Source organism: Mus caroli, unplaced genomic scaffold, assembly GCF_978045245.1.
Source record: "Mus caroli unplaced genomic scaffold, Mus_caroli_1 scaffold_14, whole genome shotgun sequence".
Lineage (NCBI taxonomy): Eukaryota > Metazoa > Chordata > Mammalia > Rodentia > Muridae > Mus > Mus caroli.
The window spans coordinates 5,476,400-5,502,344 of NW_028227269.1; the positions used below are offsets into that span (position 1 = coordinate 5,476,400).

General features: G+C 51.8%; 1 protein-coding gene across 1 annotated transcript in view; it reads left to right on the forward strand.

The window, feature by feature from the left end:
* Hs1bp3 (HCLS1 binding protein 3) overlaps positions 1–18,914 on the forward strand; it is a 31,962-nt gene extending 13,048 nt beyond the window's left edge. Inside the window, exons 5-7 of the mRNA XM_021178846.2 lie at positions 11,181–11,338; positions 12,570–12,705; positions 16,886–18,914. Coding sequence (XP_021034505.1) covers positions 11,181–11,338; positions 12,570–12,705; positions 16,886–17,141 — 550 coding nt within the window. The 3' untranslated portion in view covers positions 17,142–18,914. The remainder of the gene's footprint in view (positions 1–11,180; positions 11,339–12,569; positions 12,706–16,885) is intronic.
* Positions 18,915–25,945: the final 7,031 nt, after the last annotated feature.

Here is a 25,945-nt window from a genome sequence, read left to right on the forward strand (position 1 = left end):
CAGCTTCAGTTTCCTTCAGTAAATGAACGGGCTCTTGGAAGTACCTGCTGCCTGGAGCAGTCCGGGGAAGATCATCTAATGTGCATACATGTTAGCATTAGCTGTCATCACAGACTACTTTCAGCAGAACCTGACCACCACGGGCCAGGGCACTGTCCTCAGCACCGTGACAAATGGGTCTTAGGAATTTACTGCTGTCCCCAGTATACAGACAGGGAAGGCCGGCCTGAAACTAGAGCCGCCAAAGAATCGGACAGAGTCGTGTTCAGTGCAATGACATACCAAATGAAGTCCCCCAAATCGGTGCCCGCTCAGCACTGGTCTTCCCCCAGTGTGATATGTGAGCCAGGGGCTGCAGAATCCTGAGATCACCACAGAGGCCTCACACTGGCCACAGCTGCCCAGGCAGGCACAGTGGCTGCCGCAGGCCCACGGGAATCCCTGGCCTCCCGGTACTCTCCAGCCAGTGGGGATCTGGTCCCCAAGCGACAGGCAGTAAGGATACCAGGGTGACATGGGGAGACACCTGTAATGCCACCCCTTATCGGCCTCGCCCATCCCTGGGGCCCTGCCATAAGGCCTTGTTTGAACTCATGCCATCTGTGGTTCTAAGTAACCATGAGTAGTGACAAACTGAAATGGACTTTTGAGGCTGCACCAGCCTTTGGCTGAACAACAGAGTTAGCCAAGTGGCTCCTTTTTTGGGTAGGAAACTGCTCCTGGGGCTGGCAAGTGCTGCCTTGAATTTCTTTCTCTAGTGGCAGAGTTGCGGGTGGGGGCGGGGCGGAGGTCTTAGGCGCCTGACAGCCAGCCTGGGACCACCTGCAGTGAGCTCTGTGCTCTTGGGGGGCCCCTGGCTCCTGGATTCTGGGAACACAGCACCAAGCAGACCCCCCTTCCTGCCAGATTTTTTTTTAAGGACCCATGTGACACCCAGTTGGTATTATCAGCTCTGTCAGGCATAATAAGTAATGTTTTTCCAGAGCTTTTTCAATGCCAGGAACTGAGCTAACTGGCGTTTGCTTGCGGGAGCTCATGTTACCTCTGAGACTTGCACTTCTGAAATTGGCTGTGACCCGCAGTAAGTGCGGTATGCGGCAGGACACACGTATGTGTGCTTCGTGTGGGACCAGGCGAGGTTCGAGAGCACAGGGAAGCCCGCTGAGTGCATTCCGTGCTCATGGCTCCTCTCGGGCCTCATTTGTGAAAAGATTCATAATGTGCCAAATGGCTTTCTGGGCCCATTGCCGGAGCCGCTTGGGAAAGGGAGCCCTGGAGGCTGACACCGGGCATTGCTTTTGTTTTCTGTGGTAGGACACTGGAGCCTCTGAGAGTCAGATGGCTTGAGCTCGTTCGTATAGCCCCAAGTGGCAGCACCAGGGCTTGAGGCCACTGCAGGCATCTTTCAGCAATGTGGCAAGAGGTAGGGTGGAGCCCTTACACATAGGGCCATCAAAAGATTCGCCTGGTGGCGACTCGGGGACTCGGCCAAAGCCTGCTGGTCTGGTTTACTCTCTACCACTGTGATAAAGGCCGTGGGCGAAAGCAACTCAGGGAAGAAAGGCTGTCTTTACTTGGCTTACGCTTCAGGTTCATCCCTGAGGGATGAGAGACAAGAACTAAAGCACAGAGCAGGGAGGAACGCTGCTCACTGGACTGCACCTCCTGGCTTGCTCGGTTTGCTTTCTTATACAACCCAGGCCCACCTACCTGAAGGTGGCACCGCCCCTGTGGCTGCGATCTCCCTCCTCAGTCATTAATCAAGAAAATGCCCCACAGACTTCATGAAGGCAATCTGAGGGAGGCTTTTTCTCAGCTGAGGTTCCCTTCTCAGGAAACTCTAGCTTGGGTCAAGTCAACATACATACATGAATGAATAAACAAACAAACAAACAAACAAATCCATCTGGTATGTGACAGAGCAGGTCATGTTTCCCACTCACAGACGCAAGGGCTGCCCACCTCACCCTTTGGGGCATTCTTCTTATTCTCGAGAGCTTTGTAGTCTGTATTTCCTCAGCAACTCTATACACACATCTCATATTCCCTGCTGTGGCCACAAGGGGGCGCTCGGGCTCCGTTTCAGGAGTGTCTGCAAGGGTGGGAGCAGTTGGCACAAAGCGGAGTCTGCCGGGCCGGCTTTCCTTTGTCTCTGCAACCTGCCTCTGACTAGGAAAAAGTCGGCTGTGTTTTACTGTTACGGGGCACAGAAAAGACCCCACTCTAGCCCATTGAAACAGCATCGCTTCTTATTTTCTGGTTCTTTTTGTTTTTTTGTTTTTGTTTTTGTTTTTTTGCTGACCCTGTCCCAGAGCCATCTGGACTCTAGACTTCACCATTCCAATTAATGTTCTGTCTCGGGCACCTTTCTCTGTCATACATACTTTCCGTATTTAGCTCTATTTTAGTGTCTGTGTGGCTTTGAGAAAATCGTGCCTTGCACTAGAAACATTTTCAATGCAACTCAAAACTACCGTGGTCCTAGGGCCTGATTGGCGAGAGTCCCTTCCCAGGAACAGGGATCTTTCCCGCAGCCTTCCCTTCTCCTACTTCTCCCTGAACAAAGGGATTGTTTCATGTCTGTGCCTCCACGGTTTGGAATGGTCTCTTTCCAGACCCTGAGCCAGTCCCTCAGCCCAGTCACTGCAAACTGCACTGTCGGCCCCGGCTTGTGCTACCTTTCATGGGCTTTTGCTGTGGTGGGCTGTAATGTGAGGAACTTCACGGGTCCGGAGTTATCATTCCATAGAACTTTTCATCTAAATAATAGCCTCAGAACAAGGCCCCTGAGGGTTCTGCAGGGGACAGTATGATAAAAGCTCTTTGGGGGCTACACATTTGCCCTGTTGAAGGTCCCTCTTCTTTTCCACCCCTCCTGCCACTTCTCCGGCCTGCTTGCTGGTGACAGAGGAAACAGCTGGCTCTTTTCCCTGCCTATCTGTGAGACTGGTTTCTCAGGCTCTCAAAGGGAGGGGAGAGCCTGGCACCCAAGTGGAGAAGGCCTTTCCTTGGATACTGTTTTATCATTAGTTTTATATAAATTTAGTTTCATTTTTTCCATGAAGCAGCCACTTCTGTTGAACCTAAAAATGGCTTTTTGTATTTAGATGAAATTTCTGCTCTGGGATGACCCTCCAGTTTTTGCCCGTAGACACCCACCCACCCACCCACCACCCGCTCGTCCTCCTGGATTTGCAAACCCGGCATCTAGAATCTCTGGGGATGGGATGGTTTGAGCCTTGCCCCCTCCTGCCTCCAATCAACTGTGGAATGCCTTCCTTGGGTGCCTCTTGCTAAGTAAATAACATTACCTCAGTCCTGTCCTGGGGATTCTGAGCCAGGAGAGGAAGGCTTTGCTGGATACTCCTTTGCAGCAGAGAGCAGTTAGGGGCTGTGTTTCAGCCTGGAACCAGGTGGGGATACAGATTTCCAGGCCCCCTTGGCCCTGCGTGGAACCATGGCCTCTCAGTGAGCCTGTGTGTGCGAGTCATGCAGATACTCCAGGCACTAAAGTATGCAGAAGTCTGAGAGATGCCCTACACAGTGCAGAGGGGAGGGGTGAACAGGGATCCCCTGCTCCCCTTGACTCTCTCTCTGCTGTCTGTCTTTCCTGAAGTGGTTCTCTGAGGACCTGACACCATAGTGGAGATCCCTAGGAGAGTCACCATGGTCCCATGTCATGGCTAGCCCCAAAGTAGGAAGAGAGACTGAGTCAAAACATTCAGCCACACTTAGCAAGGGGTACAGTTATCTCTGCTGTTTCCCATCCAGGTGCCTATTGCTCCTGGCCCAGCCTCAGTGAAGAGACTCTGGGGACTATGGTTAGCACAGTGATTTCTGTCCTTTTTATTTGATTAGCAAAGGCTTCAAGAGGTTCAAGAGGAAAGCCTCACACAGACCCCTAATGTAAAGACCATACCCAAGTAGAATTGTCTTCATTTGGATAGGCATGGAAACTAGATCTTTGTCTTCTAAAGTGGCCCTAGATAGCTTTAGAAGAGTCTGGGGCCTCTTGTAGCATCGCTTGAAAGCCATCGGGGAGGCTGGAGCTCCAGGATATATGGTCACCCCCTAAGGGACTCAAAGGGCTCGGCATTCCCATCCCAGCTCTGAAGCGGGCCCAGGGCAGTTTGCTGACTCCAAGCTGTGGCTTCTTCAGGTATGGAACAGTTAGGGTCTCAGAAGCAAAGGGACCTCCAGTGGGGTGGAGGAGTCGGGGCTCTCTAGTGTTTCCCACCAAAGCCCCCAAGGGTCTAGGCCAAGAGTCCAAAAGGAAGAACGCAGAGTTCTTGGTAAAATGCTGTAACTAGTTTGTACTCATCCTGAGGCCTCACACGTCTTTCACTTCTGATGAACTATAGAGGGCATTAGCTCCTATTGTTGAGCAAGTCCCAGCGCCAGGTCCTAGCTTCTGGGAGTCCCGGGATGGCACCTCCTGCCAAGTACAGTGGGGAGGCTGGCTTCCCTCCCACAGCACTGCCCCTAGAGGAGGCAGTTTGCTAGGCTGAGGCCTTAATGGATACTTATCTGACTCCTCAGTCATGGGAGGTCATGTCTACCACCCTCCTACTTGAGGCTGTCCCCAACATCAAGCGTGGCACTCCGTGTTCAGTAGGTCAGACTTGGTGTTCTGGGTACAGTTGGGGAACATTAGTAAGACAGCAGGCGCATGCAGAGAGTAGGTATTTCAGTGACCAGGCGGGTGGCTCAGACTCTTCATGCCCAGCTGAGACCTCTACCTACGTCAAGTCTGGACTTCTTCAGTGTTTTGTTTCTTGGCTTGCTTCTCAAGATAGGGTTCCACTGTGTAACCTTGACTGTCCTAGAACTCACTCTGTAGACCAGGCTAGCCTCGAACTCAGCGATCTTCCTGCCTCTGCTTCCCGAGCGCTGGGACTAATGATACATGTACAGCCACCACCCCCGACTTTCTGTTTTTATCCGCTTGCTCTCTGTTTGGATGCCGTGGGTGATGATGGGCAGCTCTTCCACAGTGGCAGCAATTAGAATACTGTGGGATCTTGATGGGGACCAGAGAAAAGACAATGCAAATAAGAGTGTACAAAGACTGCTCGCTCGGTCTGCGGTAGCCAGGGTGAAACTGGCCACCAGCAACCTTCATTGCCAGAGACTCCAAAGCAGACGGGCAGGAGTGAGAAGCCTCAGAGTGGACAAAGGGGAAGGCGAGGTTGCACTGTCACTGGGGGTCAGCGTGTCACCAAGAAGCAGGACTTCTGGGTCCTAGGGAATTGTTAAGGAGGTGTTTGGCCTCCTTTCTCTGATTGATCCCACTAAATTGGAAGTGAAGGTGACACTTAAGCATCCCAGCAGGTATTGATCACGCTTGGCCTTTGGGGACTAACAGCTGCATAGGGTGTAGTTTGCTGCAGGCTCTGGTCAGAGTGTCCATATAACCTGGCCCTTGTCCCCTTGTGCATGTTGTATCTCTCGGAATAATTGCAGCCTGAGCAAGGCTGGATATTCACCTCAGGCCAAAGGGTTGCCTTTGCAAATGAGACCCCTTGCTTTCCTGGTGGTATGTTGTAGGTAGGAGACAGAGAAAATGAAATGGTGTGACCCCGAATCTAAGAAGAGGGGGTCACTACTGAGGTCCTGGTTGCTGTAGTAGGCCTTGGCTGTGGAAAGCTTGGACAGGCTTAGGCTGTGGCCATTGGGATTCACAGCACTGAGGCCTGTCCAGGGTGGTTCCTCACACGGGGCCTGTTTTCTTGTTAAGCCCACAATCATAAGCCGGACATCATGAGATGACCTCAAGCCCCTGGTCTTGCCCACTGCCCTCTGTGTACAGGCTGCAGGGAGCTTTCATAGTTCCTCCCGCTGAGTCCCACTTACCAAATTAAGAGAAAGGACTCTGAGGCAATGTGGTGACCCAGGTGTGCCAAGCTGTGTTCTTGCCTGCGCTTCCACAGGGCATGGGTACTATACTCCAGCTCTTCTACCCAGTCTCTCCCTGAAGTCCCAGACTATTCCATGAGGCGGCCTGAGCCTCTCCTGACAGTTGCTGCCCCAGGTAAAGCTGTGCGGGGATAAAGTTCAGAGAGGATGGAGGAGATTGCCTAAACAAACTCAGAATCCACAGATAAAAAGCCAGAGGTGCTGGCATACACTTATACACTGGGACTGGAGCACCGGAGACAAGTGACCTCTGGACTGCACTGGCCAGGTGTCTTAGAGACCCTGGTTCAAAAACCCAAGTGGCACAGCCCCAGGGGAATGACAGCTGAGGTTGTCTTTGGGCTTGCACACACACATGCACAGGCATGCTCACACAAAAAAAGATTGCTTTGTGGCACCCTAAGAATTTTCTACAGTTGAAATAAACAGGTTGAGATGTGGGAAATGCTTCATTTTTAAAAGCAAGAAAGTTGTCTTGTCGGGAAAGAGATTTGTTGCCATATTTGGTGCAGCATGGCCCTGGCATCGAAGGTGGTCTGTGTGTGCTGTGGACGCCCAGCCTTCTGTCCAGACCTGGGCGGGCTGGCCGTGTCTGGAGACCCTCTCTGTTACTCCCTTGCTCTCAGGTCCAGGGCAGCTGGTGCCCGTCACTGGTTGCTACAGGAGGTGGATGAGTCTGGAATGACTCCACGAGGCCCCTGGGTGGCCAGAGGGAGGCTGCTCTCAGGTGTCAATCACTGTCACCAGAAGTGCCTGAGCCACAGGGAGTGAGACACTTCTTGGCCAGGCAGAGCTTTGGAACTGTCAGCAGCAGCTGCCACATCTCCCCGAGTTTGCTACACCCGGCTCTGAACGTGGCCCGGCTGTGCATCTGGCTCCTGTCAGACACACAGTAGGAGAACTGGAGTCTGTACACCAGCATGAACATGCTTACACATGCCTGCGGCCACACAGGGACCACTACCTATCTCACACAGCCTGTGCTGGGCAAGATGCCTCTTTAGGTAGCCCTCAGGATCTGTACAGGTTTGCCAGGAAGTCAGGGGCTGCAGACCCTGCTCTGTCCCTGGTGTCAGGACATGGCTTTCTCTCCTGTCAGCGCGGAGGGTGAGCTGCTTGTCTGTGGCCAGCTGGGTGGAGGCGTTGGCCTTGGGGAGTGTAGGAGGAAGCATGCTCAGAGCCCCAGTGACTCAAATCCAGATGAAGTGATTGACCCCATCCATCCAACACGTAGGTTACAGTTCTTGTAATGGCGCCGTAATGTCCCCTCCCGCCAGCATTAACCCTGACCTTCCCTGTCTTCCTGCTGCTTTGTTCTACAAGTCAGACTGTCTATGAGCAAAGCTCCATGAGGGGCGGCTTCCCCCTCCCTCATCACCTAGCGGGGTTTATGTTCCTTGTCATGCCACAGTTGGGCTCCTTCCATGTGTGGGGTGACTGGCAGCTGGTCTGCCAGAGACGTCCCTCTCCCCTCAGCCCACTAGGTAAGCTGCCATTACCTCCTCCAGGAGTCCCTCCCTGTGCCTTCCTTGAGTTCTCTGTGCTCCAGCTGTGACAGCCTGGCTCGCATCTCAGGCGGGTCTGTCTGCATCACCTAGAGCAGGCACCTCTACACAGGCACTGCGTGGGGAGTGCTGGTTGGAGGAAGGGGAGGAGGAGGAATGGACAGGCTGCTTGCTGCTGAAAGGCTGGCAGGGGTTATTGTTAAAGGAGCAGCGATGGAATAGAGATAGGGCTTTGTAAACATGAGCACTGACAACTGCTGCTCTGACCCCTCATTCCCTGTCTTATTACTCTGTCTGTCTGTCTGTCGGTCTGTATGTATGCCTGCCTGCCTGCCTGTCTGTCTCCCCTTCCTTCCAGTCAGCTAATCAGTTTCCTTCTATCTGATGACTATCCAGCTACACAGGACAGATGCCTATCTGTCGGTCTGTCTGTCGGTCTGTCTGCCTGCCTGCCTTCTTCCTTTTAGTATTTGCTGAACACCTCTCTGCAGTTTTAGGATCAATCAGACAAGACCCTGGGGGCTTCCAGGTCCCCTGATGTCCCTTGCGTTCTCTTGGGTGATCTGAGGGATTTGAGGACAGGACCACCAGGTAGCTGGGCAGGGCACAGTCAGTGCCTGACTGAACACTGTTGTGCTTAGCATCTGCTTCAGTTCAGTTCAGCAGAAATCACAGATGTCACCAAGGAGGACAAAGATGTGTGTCAAGCTTGTGAGGGAAGCTCGCCCAGAAGAACGGTCTAGCCTTATCTGTGTCCGTTCAGGAGAAGGACGGATGGTCTAGCCTTATCTGTGTCTGTCCTGGACAGACTGAGCAGAACTGGAGAAGTGGTTGGAACCTCCCTCACCTGGCTTCCCGCCTGTTCTCTCATGCGCTGTGCTTCCTGCTGTTCTTGATCCATAGGCAACTTTGCTCTCCTGCCCTCTGGGCCTTTTAAATGGGTAGCATGCGCATTGGGTCCCCAAAGAAAGTGGTTTCTGAGTCAGTAAGCACAGGACATGGAGGGCAAAGCTACCAGAATAGCTGAGGATCAGCCTCAAGCCCTGAAGCGACTGGGCCAGGCACTGCCAGTACAGGTGTCAATGTGGTTCTCTGCCAGTCACTGCTGCTGTGCCCACTGGATCCAGGGCCAGGGCCAAGCAAAGGACATTATGATGGGTGATCAAGAGACGGACATATTGGTGATGAAACAGAGCCTACAGTTCTCATAGGGCTGGTCCAAGGGGCCCCCCAAACCCAACTGATGGTCACATTCCACAGAGCCGTGCTCACAGCTTCCATCCAGGGCCCTCTAGGCATATTGACACAGGGAGTCCCGACTCTGGTCACCCTTGCTATGGCCATGGCCTGTTAGTCACCAGGACTGTTGATTCTGCCTGATAGATAAAACTATAGGGGAGCCCTCCCACAAGGAGCAGCTGAGTCCAGCCTGCAGGATCTGAGAGGAGCTAGAGTCTAGACTTTCTGAAGGGTGCTAACTAGCGGGCTAGCGATCCTTCACCCACCCCCAGTACCACAGGCAGGGCAGAGCTCTGTCGGCACTTCACCGTGGTGGCCCCTGTTGACGTGCACATACTGCAGTAGGGACACAGATGCCATCACTGTTGAAATGTACCACTTTCACCCCAGTGGACAGCACAGACAATCCTGTTCATGGGATATTGAGAGTAACAAGCAAAATCATAAGTATTGTCCTATTATGATCATAATTAGTTACTACCCTACTCCCAGGCCCAAAATGTCCGGCCTGCTAGGTAATCTCCACCAGACACTCTATGCCTCTGAACTAGGGTGGGAGGGGGGTTCTGCAGGAATAGTCACCTCAGAGTCCCTGGCCTTGCAGCACCCAGGGACCTGGTATTTTCATCTGAGACTGGATAGTCTGTGTTACAGCTTTTGGCAATGGCCAGCCTCTGTGCAGTTTGCCACTGTGTTGCCAACATGAGCTCAGAGGTGACCTCAGCACAGTGGAACCGGCCGCCAGGCACTTGGGAGAATGCAATCCTGGGTTCCAGTAAAAAGTAAAAAAACAAACAAAACAAAACAAAAAACTTTTGCCGTTTATAGGAATCTTAAAATGCCTAACGTGGGTGGTAGCCCCAGAGCTTGAGGTCAGCTTGTTAAAATAAAACCAAGTTTGTGATCTGGAGACAGTGTCACAAAGGCAGCCCAGATCATGTGATCCAGCAAACATGAAGCTTGCCTATCCACCTGGATCAAGAAATAAAACTGTGGCACACCCCAGGAAACCTCTCTGGTGACCCCCAGTTTCCCACCACAAGCATCTCAGGGCAGGAGCTCTTCAGTCAGTGAACAGGTGTGGCAGAGCCAAGCCCAGCTGACTCCAGAGGAACTTCAGAAAGGAGTAGGCTACCCTACCCAGGAGGAACCACAGCGTTGCTTAGAAGGGCAGCAGGTATACTACTTAGAGAAGACTGATATCCGGCGAAGCAGGGCTTAGGCTGTGTGATGGTTAATATTGCCCATCTAACAGGATCAAGGGTTAACTAGAACGCTAGCCTCTGAGCGTATCTGTGAAGGGTTTTTGGATTGGACTAGTTGAGGTTGGAAACCCCTCCCTATGGGCAGCACCCGGGTGTGGTCTGGAGTCCTGGACTTAATAAAGGGGTGAAGCAAACCAAGCACCAACATCAACCCCCACCCCGGGGGCCGCCGTGGTAGGCAAACCGTGAACCTATACAATCCCTGCCTTCTTGAAGTTGTCTGTTATTGTTGTTGTTGTTCATTGTTTTGTACCAACAAGAGAAGTCACTGACATAGGCATCCTCCTGCTCTCCTGGGCCCTATCCCTTGAACTTTGAGCCCCAGATCATATCAACCCCATGTCTAAGTGGCTGTGGGGTGCAGGCTTCTGACCCCAAGGTCTCTGTTAGGTAGCTCCACTGTCTTAGTTAGGGTTTCTTTCCATTGCTATGAAGAGACACCATGACTAAGGCAGCTCTCATAATGGACAACATTTAATTGGGACTGGCTTACAGGTTCAGAGGCTCAGTCCATTGTCATCATAGTGGGAAGCATGGCAGCATCCAGGCAGGCATGGTGGTGGAAGAGTTGAGAGTTCTACATCTTGTTCCAAAGGCAAACAGGAAAAAAAAAACTGTTGTCTACTGGGCAGCTAGGAGGAGGGCCTCAAAGCCACCCCTACAGTGGCACACTTCCTCCAACAAGGCCACACCTACTCCAGCAAGGCCATACCTGCTAATAGTGCTGCTCCCTGGGTCAAGCGTATTGAAACCACCACAGCCACCTTCAGAAGAAAAGCATGTTGTCAGGCCCATGGACATGTGGTGGCATGATACTCAAGAAGGTTAGCAGCTGTCTGGCCATCAGTCTGTAGTCCAGATAGCCCCTTGCTTCTCCTGCCTTTCCCAGTCCCCATCACACCTGAGCACAGTAGTGGGGGCTCATCACACCCTTCAGTAGCGGGTGGGGGGGGTCTCTTTGCTCTATGTCAGATGATAACAAAGCTCCTTCCTAGCACATGGCCAACCCTGCCTCCTCCCTTCTCCCTGCTCTTGCCTGTTTGACCCCCTTGGGTCAGGAGGACCTGTCAGCTGAAGATTTGATGACTACTAAGGTTGCTTCACCTGCCAAGATGGCTCTGGTTGGGCTACCCCTGACCTTCCTATGGTCCTCCGTTGAACTTCTTCTATGTTCTATGCTGAGCTGGGGACCTGGCAATGACCAGTAGGCCCCCAGTGTACTCATGAGAATCCTTACCTTGTGTTTTATCTCCAGCTCCAAGAAACCCAAGAAACGCCCAGAAGTGGCTGTGAGGCCCAAGCCTGCACCTCGGCTCACCATCTTTGATGAGGAGGTAGACCCTGACGCAGGGCTCTTCAGCTCAGACAAGAAGGTGTCTGAGACCCGGAGACCTCTGGAGACCACACAGGACTGTAAGTACTAGTGTTGTTCCTGGTACTGGCTTAGAGCTTGGTGAATGTCTATGTCCCTGAGAGAGTGGGTCTCATCCTTGTCCTGTTTAGAAAGAATACAGATTAGGTATGTAGAGACTTCCTGCTGGTGTCTCTCACACCTGGTGTTCCCACGGACTGCAACATTTGGGGATTACACACTTACTCTGAATGTCCTAGAGAGAAGAGAATGTCCGGCTTCTTAGTTGCCTAGGGACCTAGTTCCTTAATTACATCTGCAGCCACAGGGGCACAGGGATCCCTGGAACTATTTAATGGAACGTGGGCGTGCATGTGACTCTGTACAGTTTTTAATTTTAATGAGTGTATGCCACCCACATAGATTCTACTGCAAGGCGTGGTACAAGGTTCCGAGGGAATGCTTAGAGGCTTTGGGACTTTTCCACATGTCTCTGACCTTTCCTCATGCCTGCCCAGGTCCTCCTCCCCAGGGAAAGAATTGATGGTAATTTATTGATTCACCCAGTGCTTACTGAGCATCCACTGAGGGAAGATCCAGCTCAAATCCCCAGCCTTAGCATTTCAGAGCCCATGGAGGATAAAGATAGATAATATCACCCAAAAATTCAGCACAGCCCAAGTCTCTTTCAGGGCTGAGCAGAGAGATACCGGTTCCCATAGGACAGCAGGCATTCTGCGTTAGAGTGCAGTGGTGGATCCCAAAAGGCCAGGAGGCTTAACCGGGTCCACTGGGAAAAGACGCTTCAAGTAAACACATGGTTGACTCCCAAAGAGAGGCTCACGTGGGAGAGATTGGGAAGGCCCGGGCTTCCTGAAGACGGGTCCTGTGGGTAATTTGTGTCTGTTGCCTCTGCTTATCTTTCACAACCTTGACAAGATCTGTGGCTGGTGGCTGCCCCTCAGTACCTGCTCATTAGTACCTGTGGGCAAGCTCAGGGACCCTGTCCAGCCAGAGCTCTGGGGATCCTGGTGCAATGTCCTGAAGCCACTTCCGCCAGCAGTGAGAAGCCCTCAAGGACTGGAACAGAGCCAGGCCAAGGCGGACAGGCAGCTCAGACCCGTGTATTGCTGCTCTGTTCTTGCCTTCCTTCTGCCCGACTGTCTCCCTACACTCTGTCTTCCTTGCTCGCTCACTGGGATGCAATAGGAGGCTTAGCAGGCCTGCTCTCTCTCTCATCTGAGGATAGATAAGTACTTCCTTTCTCATCTGCTACGTCTTCTCTCCCCACAGCCCTGAAGCTGTTTGATGACCCTGACCTTGGCGGGGCTGTCTCCCTGGGTGACCCTCTACTGCTGCCTGCTGCCAGTGAAAGCAGAGGACCCACATCCCGCCCAGAACACGGGGATGCCTCCAAGGAGCTGTTCAGGTACTCCTGTTCCCTGGGAAGACTTCATTAGCTTGTAAGCCAAGTACAAGAGGATCATACCAGCTTCAGCCCACAAGGGAGGAGGGATCCAGGCCTGGCCAAGTCTAGCAGCCATGAGTAGCTAAAAGAGTGTGAGGATTTGTAGAGAGAAGGCTGTGGGTAACCAGGGCAGCCCCACTGTTTCCATGAACTACACTCATTTTCTTCTCACACTTCTGTTTTAATAGCTTCTTTAAAGGAATAAATTACATAATTTATGAGCAAGTATATTTGGCATAAGTGAGTTCGGGAACAAATAAAATTGACCCTAGATATACTATAGCATACTCAGAGAGAAAAAAGCACAGAGGTACTTAGCAACAATGGCCCAGTCTGCCAGGAGGGGCCTGTCAGAGGGAGAGTAAAGCCATGGTTAATCTGTTACGTAAAGGTTGATGTCAGATGTGGTTAAAAAAAAAAAAAGACTATTTCCTTAGAGTTTACTGTGTGCTTGTCATTGTAAGAAATTTGCTTCACTACAGGTAATTTTATCTTTCCAACCCCTACAATGGGTGCTGTTCTCTGCAATTACAGAAAATAGTTTAGAAAAGAACACTTGCCCAAGGCTACCACTCCTGGCTGCCTTTCTCGACACCTCTCTATCCCAGCAGGAGCCCCGAGCCCTTGGAGAAGAGGCTGAGAGACCTGTTTTGCTGTCTCTGGCTGCCTTTCTCCCTGACTTCTCCTTGTGCCAGAACCCAATTTCCGGTTGCTTCCAGTATGGTGTCTCTCTCTCCCTGGCCATGCTGCACGTGTTTGGTGCAGGAAGCTGAGCTGCCTCTTTCCAGGAATAGTTTAAATGGCACCGAGGCCTGGGTCCTTAGAGGCTGTCATGAGCACCCCTCATTAGCAGCCCCAAGCTATTACACAGCCCTCTAAGTGCCCGCCAAGCCTGAGTCACCTCGATGGCAGTCTTGTGTTTACATCTCCCAGAGGCCCCTGGCATCTGTTCACTCTCTCCTCCTGTGTCCTTGCTCTTGACATCCTGCTGGCTGGGAGGAGCCAGACCATGGTTATTCCATTAGGAGAGAAACTGAGGCACAGGGAAGTCTGAAAGCAGGGTATGTATGCCCATGGGACAGACATCACAGGGCCTCTCCTGCATGGCATATTATAAACCCTTCCCTTTCAATCCCACCTTCCACAGAGCACTGTTCTGTGGGTGTGTCGAGGCAATTTTCACAGGACTCCAAGGCCAGCTGACACCAGCTTTTAGCAGTCTTGTCATGCACACGCCAACACTGCCATGCTGCAATTCATGACCCTATTGGTCCCTGGGAACCTTCGTTTTCATTGCACCTCCCTATCTTGCACAGCCCCTGGGAGTCACAGCTCAGAGAGTGTGCGCTTCGCATCCCTGTCTCCATCAACAGACATCTGGTGGTGAAGAACTGGCTTCTTGAGAGCAGCAGCCAGAATTTGTTTTTCTTTATGCCTACCTTGTTCCTGTTTAGGCAGTGAGTGGCCTGCTTCTTGGTAGCAGGCTTTCGCTGTTAGCCACCGGTCTGAGGTGGCAGTGTCTGAGTTGTTGAGTAAACCAAGCGGACATTAAGAAGCCTTTGTCTCAGGCCTTAGGTGGATCTGTAGCTGAGTTCTGTCCTCTGTGGGGGCTTAGGAAGGAGGAGAATGTTATGGCTTCAGGACACAGAACTCTTCAGGATGACCACCTCAAGAAACAACGGCTGCCTGGAGAAAGCTCATACACACCAGGGCTGAGACCAGCGGGAACAGTCTTCCCATGGATGACACACCCAGCATCTCCCTATAGGGGCCAGTCTTTCTAGAAACTAGCCCACCCATTCCCTCCGTGTCTAGACTTTTTGCTGGCTTCTTTACCACCCAAGCAGGCTCTGAAAGCCCCAGTCAGCCCAGAAATCAGGCAGGACAATCCAGAGCTCCCAAGCAGCTGGGTCCTGGCGGGCAGTGCTCTGGGAAGCTCTGTGCTCACTCAGGCCTCTTTCAGGCTTTGTAGGAGCAGAGCATTGTTCAGACCAAAAGCAGCTCTGTTCATGCCTGGCTCCCTCCCCCACCGCAGTCCTGCTGGGGTAGTGATGTAAGGACACACTGTCCAGGGCAGAGAGCCTCCATCACAGGCCTGAATCCTTTTGGCTTTTCATTCCCACCGCCCTTTGCTCTCTGTCATTTCCCTCTCCAGGATCCTGCCCTTCTGTGGCAGGGCCATCTTTCTTCTCCCTTTCCTTAAGAACCTGTTCCAAAGCCGGGTGTGGTGGCGCACGCCTTTAATCTCAGCACTCGGGAGGCAGAGGCAGGCGGATTTCTGAGTTCGAGGCCAGCCTGGTCTACAGAGTGAGTTCAGGACAGCCAGGGCTATACAGAGAAACCCTGTCTCGAAAAACCAAAAAAAAAAAAAAAAAAAAAAAAAAAAGAACCTGTTCCAATCTTTTCTGGCCACACCCTTCCCCGGCCATCAATGACTGCTTCTTGGCCCCTGTCACTCTCAGATCCTCTCTGTCCAGCTGGGTTGGGTTCCCCGCTGGAGGAGCAAAGCATCAGCCCTGCAACAGCCGATGCCTGCTCTGTCTAACATCCCTCAGCTGTCGGTCCAAGTCAGCATGTGCAAGATCCCCTCAAACTTGAGAAGCACCTCTTGTGTGTTGCTTTCTTTGGTCCTTACAGGGATCCCTGTGAGGTTAGAGGAGCAAGAACACCCCTTCTTTACACATGGGCAGAGACTGAGAGAGCCAGAGAGGCGTTGTGGCCTGAGGCCACCCACTCAGGAGCTGACCGATCCGAAGTAGAAGTAGAAGCCAATCCTTCACACAGCTGCTGGACGGCACTTAAGGGCTCCCCTCCCCCTCCCCTTCCTGGAGATGGGGGAGTTGAGTGGTCCCCAGGTTGTCCGCTTTCTATGGCTGTGCTGTGTCTACCTGGCACGGCTGAAGGATGTCTGTGGAGATAACCGTCACCACAGGACGGCCCCATCCTGAAGCTGAGAAGGGGCCTCCATGTAGTGGTACCCAGGAAGGCGATGAGAGCCAGCCACCGATAGGTCAGGTGCTTCATCCTCATCCTAGCTATGGAGCCCAAGACAGGGCCCTTCATCTTGCCATAGCTCAGTTTGCACCTCTGTAAAATAAGGTTCATGTCTGCTCCCAGACAGTGTTTAAAGCCTCACATAAAACTAAAGAAGGCAGAAGCACCTGCCCTGTAGGTGTCGCCACAGTGTTGAGTAGGCAGAATGCGTTAATGGAGACTGTTTTGTCCATCTGGTTCTGAGATAGCTTCTCCGCTGGGGACTCCCAATATGAGCTCTCCCAGGCTAAAGACAGGTGAACTGTGGGCCCTTGGTCAGGCCCTTTGGTATCCAGACACGTTCTCCTCCTTGCCAATCACTACTAAAGCCTCATCCCGTCAGCCTGTGGGCAATCTAGGACTTGCTCTCACCTGGACATTTTTAATTTTTTTTTTATTTTGTTACTTTGTGTGTATGGGTGTATATGCACATGTATCTGTGCATTGTGTGTACAGTGCTCCCAGAGGCCAGAAGAGGGATTGCATTCCCTTGTACTGGAGTTGTTGCAGGTAGCTGTGAACCTGCATCCCCTGGAACAGCCTGTGCTCTTAACTGCTGAGTCATTGCTCCAAGCTCACACGACCCAATCTTGGTGAGCACTGGCTGAGTCCACGGCAGCTCAGAATCCAGTGTCTACCGTGTCTCCTAGGAGTTGATTTAGCTTCCTGTTGTGTCTCCTAGGTCAAGACTATGATCTAGGGCCCTCTCATTGAGCCACCCAGTCTCTTGGACTGTAGCTTCCTGTCTGCAAAATAAGAAACATATATGTCCTTTCCTGAAATAGGAATTTGAAAGACAGAGAAGATAATGATTCTGGGGTGCTCTGGCAAAGGCTGGGAGTCTGTACCAGGCAGCAGGCAGCTATTTCTAATGGGCTGGGAGGCAAGTCCCCTGAAGACACCAGCAGGTTTGAAGTGGTGTCACCACCAAGGGACTGGCGCTCCTCTGGCTGCTGTGGAGATGGAGAGTCAGAGAGCCCTGCCCTTGGATTTCTCCTCAGTGCTGGTAGGATACGGTAAGCTCAGTGCCCACATGGGGAATGGCTAGGCTCCAGCCCCTTGCTCCTTTGTGGATATAGTTATGCTAAGACTGCTCTTGCTTCTCTAGAGTTGAAGAGGACCTGGACCAGATTCTGAACCTGGGATCTGAACCAAAACCCAAGCCCCAGACTAAGCCCAAGCCTCTAGTCCCAGCTAAGCCAGCATTGCCCAGGAAACCCACTCTGCCCGCATCAGTGGGCCCATCAGAAACTGGGTCTGGACCACAGAAGCAGCAACAGATCCAAGCTATGGATGAAATGGACATCTTGCAGTATATCCGGGACCATGACACACTTGCCCAAGACTCCCCCAGCCTCTTCTGACTTCCCCACAAGCCTGCCCTTCACCCTGTGCTGGGCCTGGGCAGGAGGCCTGTATGTGACTGTGTGGGCTCTGCTTGCCAGGCAGAGACTCCCCAGCCCCAGCCCCACATCCTTCTTTTCTCTTGGGCTATGGGATGGACAAGGACTCTGCAGAATGTAGAGCTGGGAACACCACAGGAATCAAGCCGTATCATCTCCACCCAGCGGGCTATGGAAAAGAGGGTATTTGTGGGCATGTCTTGAGATCAGAGGACAGTGCCCCCGCCAAGGGAAAGGACATCTTCATACTTGTGCCCACTGGCTCTGCCAGCTCAGCATGGGAAGGAGAGCTTATCCTGAGCCTAGGCTGGGCTAAAGGAGAACATGGGGCAGGCCACTCTGAACTCTCTACTTAGCATGGCTGCTAGGGCCCCCAAGGTGTGTTCTGAGGAGAAAGCCCAGCTCTCCAGGCTGCCCTGACCCAAGTCCCTTCTCAGTCTCTTCTGGCTTCCAATGCTAAGAAGAAAACGTAGTCCCAGCCTTGCCTTTCTAGTGCACGGAGGGCTTCCAGGACCCCAAGCCTTCTACTCCCTTTCCCATGAGAGGGCCTGGCCAGCCCATGGCCCTTGGATGTGGCTTTCAACAAAGTAGGTCTTAGCATCTCCCAGAGTTTAGCCCATGGGGTTTGAGGCTCTGAGGCCTTGTCTTCCCTCAGATCTGAACTTGCTCATCAGCCTTTCTCCGGTGGAGCCACAGCCAAGCGAGAAGGAGCTGTGCCCCAGAGCAACCCTGTGCCTTCCAGTAGATGGTGTTTTGTGGAGCATAGAACGTTAGAATGTATTCTGTGTGTCAGGAACTTTTTTTTTTTAATGAAACACACTTTTTTTTTTTTTTAAACGAAATGCAGCCACTTTGTTCCTTGGGTGAGTTGTGCTTCACAGAGGCATTAGAAGGGCCCAGTTGGGCCCAAGAGTCACTTTCAGGAGCCCCTGAGTGGCACAGCTCAATTGTTTGTTGCCTTCAGTATCTTGGGTCCCCAGCTCCTACTCTGTAGTAAGACCTACAGGATCAGGCTAGGAGTATCAAGTCTGACCGGCCTTTCATCTCACTGTGTCCCTTGTCGCTTGCCTAGTTCTGAGCAGGCCCCTGTCCAGGCTGTTCTATGTAAGGACCAGATACTCTGCTTTCCTAGGTTAAGGGTGTCCCCAGAGCTGAGGACTGACTCTAGACAGCCTCCACCCCAACTCTACTTCCCTTTCACCAGCAGGCCTTCACCCCCTCCATCTCTTGGTGCCCAGAACTCAGCTCAGTGCCCAGAAGCCCCTTCCTGTCTGACTGCAGAGGAAGGTTCACATGGCCTAGTCTTGTGTAGAGCCACCCTACTGTGTTCCCTGGGCATCTTTGAACCCTAGTCCCTTTATATCCATTCCTGTGTGCCTTGGCTACCAGCTCTCTACCTCTTTCATACACACCTTGCACCTGCTTTGGGTGACAGATGACATAGGAGCCAATGGGTGTGTAGGAGCTTGGATGACCATGGACTGATCCCCACGTGGGGTCCCGAACAGTGTCTGACCTGACCTACCACTCTCTAGTGTGGCTTTGCCCACTAGTGGGGACTTGTCTGCTGTGGAGCTTTTGGGACACCCTGGCATGGTTGTTTGCCCCACAGATAGCATTTTTCCAATCATGACTTGTTTTGATCACTGGTCTGTGACCTCAGCCAGTCTGTCTCCCAGTTATCCAGTCTGTCTCCCAGTTATCCAGTAAAGTCTGTGTGTGATAAAGCCAGAATTTCAGTGTTGTTCTTTTCCATGCCTGGGCTGAGAGGAGACGTGGTGGTGGTGGTGGTGGTGGTGGTGGTGGTGGTGGTGGTGGTGGTGGTGGTGGTGTGTGTGTTGAGGGGATTGTCCTTTGTAGCCAGGGAAGATACTCTTATGTCTCTGACTCTTATGTTTTTCTCTGTGTGTGTGTCTGTCTGTCTCCATGTCTCTGTCTATTTCTATCCCCACCTCTCTATCTCTGTCTTTCTGTCTCTCTCTTCATTTCTCTCTTCCTTCCTCTCTTTGTGATGGAGGCTGGGATAGGGCCTTGTAACCAGGGAAGGTACTCTATGCCTCTGACTCTCTGTGTTTCTGTCTCTCTCTGTGTTTCTGTGTGTGTCTCTCTATGTGTGTCTGTCTCTGTTTCTGTCTCCCCCTCTCTATTGCCCTGTCTCTCTGTCTCTCTCTGTGTGTCTCTCAATGTCTCTCTGTCCATCTCTGTGTCTCTGTCTCTCTCTCTCTGTCTGTCTCTCTCTCTCTCTCTCTCTCTCTCTCTCTCTGTCTCTCTCTGTCTCTCTCTCTCTCTGGTGGGGGGCTGGAATAGTCCTTTGTAACCAGGGTAGGTGTTCTATGTCTGCTAACTCTGCCCCAGCCCTCCAGACTGTCTCTTAGCTGGAACTAAGAGAAAGGAAGGAAGGAAGGGATCTAGGAGGTCTAGTTTTTCCCACTGTGTAAACTGAGGCAGAGGGCCCAGAAGGAGTCTCTGGCCAGTAATCACTCAGCCAAGCCCTGTGTGGAATGAGAACCCCTTCCCTCCAGATTCTCATCTTGGGTTCTCCCCAGGGAACTGGAACTACCATGATTTCCCGCCTGATGGATAATACACAGGCCTAGCCTTGCACCTCAGCAGCCCAGCACGGCACTGCTGCATGTCCGGTTCTTCAGCATACAGCTCTGCAGGCTGCTACCCACCACAGAGCAAACAGCTTCTTAGGGATTCTCAGATGTGTGCAGTCTGAGCCACCCCACAGCCTCTCTTCCCAGCACTTAGGTTTAAATCTTAGGACTGAGTTGGAGTCTGTTCTTGAGGATGAACTAACAGCTGTTCTGTTCTGAGGACTGACTCTTCGGGAGCCTGCAGTTACAATATCTCCAAGCAAGAGAAAGTGAAGGCTGGGCAGCAGTGTGTGCTTCTTTGGGGCTATTATGGGCCCCGTGGGCAGGAAGTGTTGCCAGCGGCTGCATCCGCTGCTCCCTTCCTCCCATCGTTGTTCTTAGAACATTGTGAACTTGGGACAGTTCTGCAAAGTCCCAGTTCTAGGGCTAATTCTGGCCAGGCTGGCATCCTGTGTTCTGCTGCATAGAGGGGCCATTTCTGCATCTCTGTTCATGCCCATGTGCTCAAGGATCTGCTCTGAAACTAGAGTCCTTGCCGCAGAGGCTAATCACAGACAAGTCCTGCTGCTCTTTGTTCATAGCTATCACTAGGCTTGGTGTCTACAAACTGCCACCCAGAGCCAGGCTGATGTGAAAGGCTGTGTGTGCTTAGCTTTCGAGCTCGCTCACCACCCGGGCTATACGCATCCCCAGAAGAGAACCACAAAGCCACCAGTGTATCTCCTGCCTGGATGCCAGATACTTCCCAGTTCAGCTACCTCTCCATAGGCCAAGGACAGCCCAGAGCAGGCATGATGTGCAAAGCGCCTTGGAGTAGCTGAGCCCTCAGTTCCAGTCTTAGATGCCCCCATGGACTGCAGACTGTTGTTTTGAGCAATCATTACCCAACTCTATACCCTAAGGAGTCAGGAGAAAGGTGGCCAGGGACTGGTAGAGAAGTGACACAAACAGCTAGCAGTCCTCATGTGGCTCTCAGCACTTTGGTGAGAGGTAGTCAGGTTGGGATCATGGAAGCTTGCGGCTCTCCTAAAGGATCAAAGTCTGGGACCTACAACCCATGACAGGTTGGGTTTCTCACAGCCACCTGTAACTGCAGATGGAAGGAATATGCCGTCCTCTTCCCACTGCTGTGCGAGCCTGTTCACACCTACAGGCATCCTATCAAATGCTCACAATCGAATCTTTTTGGAAAAGATTATTGCAGGGGCTGGGGAGATGACTCAGTAGTTAAGAGCACTTAACTGTTCTTCTGGAGGTCCTGAGTTCGATTCCCAGAAAACCACATGGTGGCTCACAACCATTTGTAATGAGATCTGATGCTGTTTTCTGGTGTGTCTGAAGACAGCTACAGTGTACTCATATAAATAAAATAAATAAATCTTTTTAAAAAATATTAACTCAGCCAGGCGGTGGTGGCCCACACCTTTCATCCCAGCACTTGGGAGGCAGAGGCAGGTGGATTTCTGAATTCGAGGCCAGCCTGGTCTACAAAGTGAGTTCCAGGACAGCCAGGGCGACACAGAGAAACCCTGTCTCAAAAAACAAAAAACAAACAGATTAACTCTCTCAATTCCTAAAATAGGATGGACTTTAGCTGAGTTGTGTCTGTGCTTGAAGAAGCTTCGAGAGCTGGTCGTAGAGGGACTCTTACCAAGGCGAGCTGCCTACTAAGTGGCAGTGGCCAGGTGAAGTCATCAGAGGCCTTCACCTCAGTGAGCCTCTGTGCAGCACTGGCTGTTATACGTGCTGGGTGTTGTGCAGTGAATAACCATAATGTGCAGACCTCGGGGCCCGCTCTGCTTGCTGACTCCTGGCTCTTGTTTCCATGGCTCTGGCCACTGTGAGGGGCTAGAGATTGTACTCCTCGGGTCACGTCATGCTGAGAATAAAGCTTCAGCCACTGACACGGAGATCATGCGCTCCACATGGGTTCAGTGAGTTGGTTTTCCCTCTGCTGATAACGTTCAGAGGCCTGATGCTTCTCTGCCAACCCCACAAACACAGCCTCAGTCACTTCCTTCAGGAAAGCTTGATTAGCTGGATTCCTACAACCAAGCTGTCCAGTCATGTCCAATACCCCGTCGCCAGACAGTGTTCAGTGGGAGCCTACTGTGTGCAGAATTGCATCCTATGAACCACAGGGCATCAGGTGTCCCAGGGAAGCAGAAAAGATGTCAACAGAATAGGTCAGTCCTGTACAGAAAGGACCACATCGCGCTGGTGGCAGCAGGCCGGGAGAGTGAACATAAGCTATCAGGAACAAGACAGGGGCACAGAGCATTCGGTGTAAGCAGAGGAGAATGAGGCACAGGTGTGCTGTGTACAGCTCTGGGACTCAGAGGACACAAAAGAGAACAGACTGTGTAGACGGTGAACATTCCTGTTGACCTACTATCTGCAGAGTCTGCTCTAGTTGTGGAAATGGACCTGAAGATGGAAAATGAGTCACTACTGTTGGCCCTCCCAGAAGCCATCCAGCTTTACTCCTGTTCTTTAGGTTCTTGCCCAAACATCAGATAACTCCAAAATGGTCCCTTCTCTCAGCCACCTGCCAGTACCACCTGGCCCCAGTTGTTGATCCCTGCATGGGTATCTGAAATTCTCCCTAACAAAGTGCATCTTAAAAACAAACAAACAAATGAAAGCTTCCTGAACCGTTCAAGAAGCCAGATACATAATGCCTGGGAATTTATAGTCTCCAAGGTCACCTCCTATCACTCCGTGGCTCCTGGGGACTTCAGAGCAACCCTGGGCCTGCCCCAGCTTAGAGCTTCGTCACTCCAGTCTCTGCCTCCAGCTTTGATTGATGAGTGCCCCATGTGTCTCCATCTGCACACAGGGGTCTCTCCCACATCTCTGTATCCTAATTTCCCTTTTATAGGAGCTCTAGCTGAGGTTAGTGTTGCCTGATCTTGTACATAATACACTCCATTTTCTCTTAATCACATTTACAGCCTCCTTCCCCAAAAAGCCATCTTCACCGCCTCTAGGTAGTCTTAAACTTTGGGGAGACTCTCTTCAACTCATTGCATTCACCTCCAGTCCTGAGCATTTGGCCTTCACAATTAGCCCCAGGCAGACAGTACCCACTTCCCTTTTGGTTCATCCTGCATCCTGGGGCTGTGTCAGGTTCTGTGCTTGAGCCCCCCGGTTGGTGTCTATTCTTTGTGCCTCCTGCTCCAAAGAGCTCACAAAGATGTCTCTGCTAAGTGGCATGACTGCCTTCCTTCCTACAGGGCAGCACAGGCCGGGGAACACATTTATGGAGCATTGCCTGCCATCCAGAACATTGTCCTTGTGTGGCTCTGCGTGGCTCAGCTGTCCTTGGCAGCTGGTTCCTGAACATCCCTCCAACCTGCTTCCCATCATCTACTCTCAACCTCTGAGGAAGTCAGAAAAAGGCCCCAAAGAAGCCTGGAGGTTAGAGCCTAGGGCTTGCAGAGCGTGAGGGCTGCATGCGTTGTGCGCTACCGTCTGAGAACTGGCTGGCCACACTGGTTTCCTGCCTCTGGAGCGCAGGCTCTTAGCTTCCCCTGTGTTTGTTTCCCTTTTTGCTTTTGGTTTAATGGCCACTTTACTGACTTCCCCTGACAAGGCTTTAGGTCCCAGAGGGCCATGCTTTTAGATGAGGAAGAGGACAACAGGTTTCTTGTCCACCTGTTTCCCTAGCATCCAAGGCTGTAGAGAAGCTGAGCAGACACCCAACAGTGACCTCACTTCTGCCCCAGGCTGGTATACAACTCCAGTGAACTTCTCTCTGGTTGTCTGGGTGGCTAAGGATTCGAACCCAGGCCCGCTGGACTGTGAAATCCCTAAAAGGGAGGACCAAATATTAGATGGAAAGGGAAGCTGAGGTGGTGCTGTGGAGCACAGATGTGACTGAGAGAAGAAGCCCATCTCATTAGATGTCTCATTTCATAGCTGCCACTCAGCTCCCCTGAGATGGTCTGCAGGCCTGGGTAGTGACATGCTTCCGTTGTCTTACTATGGCTCAGGAACCTTAGAAGATGGCAGCACGGAATCATCTGACCCACTGAGGCCGGGATCATGCTGTTTGGTGTGGACCATGGAGCATGTGGAAGGAGGGTAGATGGGACATACTGGAAACCAGCCATACAGATGAGACTCAGTAATAACAGCAGGGCGGTGGGAGTGACGACCTCATCCCAGCTCACTCTACCAAGGAGACAAGGGAATTTTCCCAGCACCATGGAGATGAATAAACACATCTTCTTCTCTCTCCCAGGCCCTGACCTTTTGTTCAGAGCTGCAGGCTGGGTGCCACTGGAAGGAGCCTGTGGACAGAGGCAGCTGCATCCATGGATCCCCACCCTACCCCACCCCCCACCCCCACATTTCTCCTCTGTGGCTCGCTCCCACCAGGTAGCAGAGCTAGCATTCAATGTGTAGACTTTCCAGAGTCTACACACAAATACTTGGGCACGGATGGTCATGGCAGTGTTATTCTCAGCAGTTTCCTGTCCACAGGAAATGCCCGAGGGTTAATGGACAACTATACCGTGGTATATCCATATATGGTATAACGCCATTCGCATGGAGAAGAAGAACTTCCAGTGACGGTGGCAGCCTGGACCTCAAAACTTGTTAAGTCAAAGAAGCCAGACCCAAAATGCATTGCAAGATCCCATTTGTGTGGAAATCTGGAAAGGGTAAGAATGTGGTGTGGGCAGAAGGCAGATAGGAGGGGTTGGGGGGCTGAGAGGTGGGGGAGAGAACCAACTGCCAGCAGCCAGGAGGAAACATTTACATTTCAGAGCAGGGGAAATGGTGTAAATGTGAGCATGCCTCTAAGCATTCACTTGGATTCTCCCAGCTCCTCGCTTTCAATGGGGCAGCGTTTACTGCGTCTAAACCCTGACGATGTGAAGCTTTTCAAAGAGGAACCACGGTCCAAAGCCAACCCTGCCCCAGCGGATCCAGCAATGGTGCACGTTGGTATTTACCCAGAAGAGTTGAAAGATTTGGGTCTGCACACTAGCCTAGTGTTTACAGCTTCAGTTTTACTCCTAATTGCTCAAACATGGAAGCAATCAAACTGCCCTTCCCTGAATGAATGGATGAAGACTGGTACCCAGACAGTGGAATACATTAGTACTGTGGTGAGATGCACTAGGAGGCCTTGAAAGGTTAGGGAAGAGCATGCACATTGCAAAGTGAAAGAGACCACCTGAGAGACAGCACTGAGTCATGCCAGTTCAGTAGCACAGAGAGGGACACTACAGGGCCAATGAGGACATCACTGGTCGACAAAGGGTCAAGAGAAAGGAAGGGTGAGGGGCTCTTAGATCACTGGTCATTCTTTATAGCAGAGTATCCACAGTAGGGAGGCTATGCATTTGGGGGAGGGGAGGCCAGAAGACTATGGACAATGGGGACTCTGTGCTGTCTGTTGTTTTTCTGCAAACCTAAGAACGCTCTAAAATATAAAAATCTATCTAAAAACAAGGGCTGGAGAAATGACTCAGTTTGGCAAAGGGCTCAAGTTCAGATCCCCGGCACACATATAAAAAGTAGGTATGGTAGTGTGAACCTGTGGCAGTGTGGACCTATGGCAGTGTGAACCTATAGTCTCAGTCATTGGAGAGGCACAGACGGGACGGGCCCTGGAGCTCACAGGCCAGGGAACCTAGCCAAGTTGGTAAGCCTTAGGTTTAGTGACACTGTCTCAAGAAATAAGGTGGAGAGTGATTGCAGAAGACACCAAGTGTCGACATCTGACCTCTAAAGATGAGCTCCCAGTGAGTGCACACATACGCACCTGCATGTATACACACCTAAAAAGCACGCGTGTGCGCACATACACACACACAGACACACAATCTTTCTGAGAACGTAAATTTAGGAAGGAAACACCAGGAGAAGGTCTTTTAACTCAGAAGACAGCTGCCAGTCCTAGAGGTTAGCCCTGCCTCCCTATACCCTGACCCTTCTCTGTGCTGTCCCTCATCTGGGATTTAGGTAAGACTCAGCAAACATCTTCCTGGTGGTGGTCAGGAATTTTGTCCCAGAGATAACCACATCGAAGGAAGGAGCTGTGGACATCTATGGAAGAACAGAAGTCTCTAAAAATCCCCTGGAGAAATTCAGGGACAAAATCTCCAGCAGGCAGGCCTGGAAGCCCTGGACACCAGCTCTCTGCTGCGT